The sequence below is a fragment of the Sphaeroforma arctica genome (genome assembly GCF_001186125.1).
Source record: "Sphaeroforma arctica JP610 unplaced genomic scaffold supercont1.311, whole genome shotgun sequence".
NCBI lineage: Eukaryota > Ichthyosporea > Ichthyophonida > Sphaeroforma > Sphaeroforma arctica.
Window position 1 is genome coordinate 23,938 of NW_014040247.1, and position 3,637 is coordinate 27,574.

Below are 3,637 nucleotides of genomic sequence, written 5' to 3' on the forward strand. Positions count from 1 at the left end.
TCCATGCTTAACACTCCAGACATACAAATGCTTAACATTACAAGCGCCGCGTTCATACTAACACTGTGTGCCACCCACCTTTCCTTGCCTGGGCGTAGAAGGCTTTCAGTCGCTGTTCCTTGTCAGCCCACCTGTCTTTAACCCATTGGCCCAGGTCATCTTCATTGTCCGGAATGGACATCATGAGGTACCGCTGCACGCACCAGACAGTCGCAGGCGAGAGGAGACAGTGTGTCGTGTGTTGTTAGTGGCTGTGAGTGGGAACGCACACTCGGCTGAGTGTGAATGTTATCACCACACGCGCATAGCAGACCACAACCACAGTGTAATCTGATGAGAAGTCGATTGGTCATAGGCAGAGCTGTGATGACAGGTCAGAGTGTCACGGTTGCTACTATCGGCTGTTTTATCACACTTCACTGAGTTACCATAGCAACGCATGCAGGCTGTTTTATCACTACGCGTTGAGTTACCATAGCAACGCTTGCAGTGGTACCTTCATATATACAGAACGCTAAGAGAGGCTTGCGAGTGTTGGGTCACGGCAGAACAATGGCATCTCAAATGACCTTTGTGTCATGTTCGTGTCCTTAGGCATGCGTGGCTACAGATAAACTGGATGCTGGTATTCTGTTCCTCATCCCGCCTATAAGATTGTGCCACTATAGCCAACTACTGGATATAGCACACTGTGGTACTATACATAACAGCTCACTATAGCACTGTCTTACCTTGACGTGGATGTGCACTTCTCCTGGGAACATGCCCATGGCCAGCTCCTTCTCGTTCTGTGGAAGGCCTTTGGGGTAACCAATCGTCACATCGTACACAGCGTCTGTGGTGCTGCGCAGCTGCTGAACAGTCGAACAGAAGCCCTGCCGTGCGGAGAGGAATGTGGACAAACGAAGGACATGGGACGTATGAAGCATGTAGGTATGTGTAGAGGAATGTGGACAAACGAAGGACACGGACGAATGAAGCATGTAGGTAAGTGTAGATAAATGTGGACAAACGAAGGACAAGAATGTATGAAGCAGGTAGGTAAGTGTAGACGAATGTGGACAAACTGAATACATGGACGTATGAAGCATGTAGGTAAGTGGAGAGGAATATGGACAAACCAAGGACAAGAATGTATGGAGCATGTAGGTAAGTGTAGACGAATGTGGACAAACTAAATACATGGACGTATGAAGCATGTAGGTAAGTGTAGACGAATGTGGACAAACTAGGACACGGACGTATGTGTATATTGGTTGCAGCAAGTACATAAGCGTATAAGTACATGATGTTATCAAGTGCATACAAACACACTCGCGTAAGCGTTGGCTAGATAGGGTAATATACATCGCACGTGCGGGCTTTAACGTTTATTGGAGGCGTTGCAATCGTATCATTCGGGTGTTGTAGTCGGCGTAGGCCATTTGGTATCCATGCCTTGCCATAGGGTGACAGGCATATATACACGTGTAACGGAATGACGCAGACAGTGCGAGTGGCTACCTACCTTTACACGGGGATGCATAACGTATTCGTACACAGGCAGGCCACTTTTCTCTGAGAACGCGTGGCTGCGTTTAAGATTGCCCGCGCTCAGATCGGTGCCCTCGGGAAACATCTGGTGACGCCATAGTGGACAATAAAAGAGGAAATGAAAGTAACTTACGGGGGGATCATAATGGACTATACTGAAACGTCGAACGAAACTATATGGAGAATAGCATAATGCCCAATAAAAGAGGCATGGCACGAGATGTACTTGGGAAGGCCAGTGGGCAATAAAGGAGGAGGAACAAGGAACTGGGCGCAAGAGTAAAGCGTGTACGCAAGAGAAACGGGACGATGCAGACCACCCGAGTGCTCTGAATGCGTAATGCCAACCCATTGGATGCGAAATGGGTGGCTAAACCACTCCTGCCGTGGGTCTTTAGATGCGCAAATATTGGGGGCTACGTATGACGTGGAGAGGTGCGGGGCTTGTGAGTGCCAAACCACAGACACACACACTGGCCATGTAACAAACATAACACCAAGGACAACGAGACACAGATAGAACAGGATGCATAGCTTGTGCAGACAAACATAACACCTGACACATAGCTTGTACAGGCTATGCTAGCACCCATGGCAACCGATTGAAGCGAATGGCCATTGAGCTTACCACCAGTTGTAGCGGGTAGTTCTGGTTCTGGTAGTATTGTATCCAGCTGCTGATGTACGCTTCGTCTGCACGGATGAACAGGTTAAATGTGTCAAGAAACACATTCTTGATGATTTTACAAATATAGATATATATAGATAGATATTCACACACACACACACACACATATATACATACATACATATATATATATATGTATATATATATATATGAATACATACATACATACATACATACGTACATACGTACGTACGTACGTACGTACATACATGCATACACCCACACACACATACATATATATATACATATACATATATAAATATATATATATATATATATATATATACATACATATATTTACATATAAACATATATATATACATATATACATATATACAGATATATGAACATAAACATATATATATATATATAGTGTGTTCTTAAGTCTGAGAACACTACCGCCACCGTCTCTGATCAAACACACACTGTGCAAACAACTGTACGTCCACGCACCCGTATGAATATACACACACCGTGCAAACAGCTGTACGTCCACGCGCCGGTATGAATACATCCAAGGACTGTGACAATATAGTAACAGGTCGCTTATGAGCATTTGCGATAGATGGTGGACGTTTACCTTTCTCCCAACTGCGCTCCACAAAGAGGAAGCACATGGCCTGTGTGGCCCACCCAGGGCCAGGCAAGTGCTTCAACGGCGCCTGTAGACAGTCAACAGACGACGCGTATACGTCACTAGATGATACGTTAAGAGAGAAACCCTGCGGATACGTTACCACGCACGGGAATGGACAGACCCATCTGTATAGACAATTCGTTTATGTGATCTATGTACGCGTTTCAGCATGTTTTTGTGTGCGCAGTTAAAGGAATGAACCAACGGACATACACATCTACCAACGGACAAACACATCTACCAACGGACATACACATCTACCAACGGACATACACATATACCAGCTGACATACACATCTACCATGCAGCACCCACCTTTAGCATGATCTTGTGATACTGCAGCCTGCCGTAGCGCACAAACAAGCCCCATAGGAATAGCCAGTCCAATCGATTGCGATGGTTAGACGCCACTATGCACGCATCTGTGCTCACAAACTCATCGCCAGAGAACACAAACTTAAGGCCACACAGCTCTGTGAGAGGTGAGAAAGGGAAAGAGTGACTATGTAACAGGCTACATTAGTAAACAATAACCAACAATAGATTGAACAATAACCTACAATCGAGTGTAGTGTTGGTGCAGCCACAAGACTACCTCTGAGAAAGGAGATCACGCATGCATGACATACTATTATGTGGTAAATAACACACGCATGCATGACATACTATTATGTGGTAAATAACACACGCATTCATGACATACGATCATGTGGCAAATAACATACGCATGCATGACATACTAACATATGGTAAATAACACACGCATGTATGACATACTA

General features: G+C 45.1%; 1 protein-coding gene across 1 annotated transcript; it reads right to left on the reverse strand.

Moving 5' to 3' along the window:
* Positions 1 to 52: 52 nt before the first annotated feature.
* Positions 53 to 3,596, reverse strand: SARC_05079 (hypothetical protein; the record flags this gene model as incomplete). The annotated part of the gene is made up of 7 exons (XM_014301066.1): positions 53 to 193; positions 732 to 875; positions 1,508 to 1,618; positions 2,162 to 2,226; positions 2,802 to 2,883; positions 3,174 to 3,331; positions 3,584 to 3,596. The coding sequence occupies 7 exons, from the start codon at positions 3,594 to 3,596 to the stop codon at positions 53 to 55; spliced, it is 714 nt and encodes a 237-aa protein (XP_014156541.1).
* Between the last annotated feature and the right edge of the window lie 41 nt (positions 3,597 to 3,637).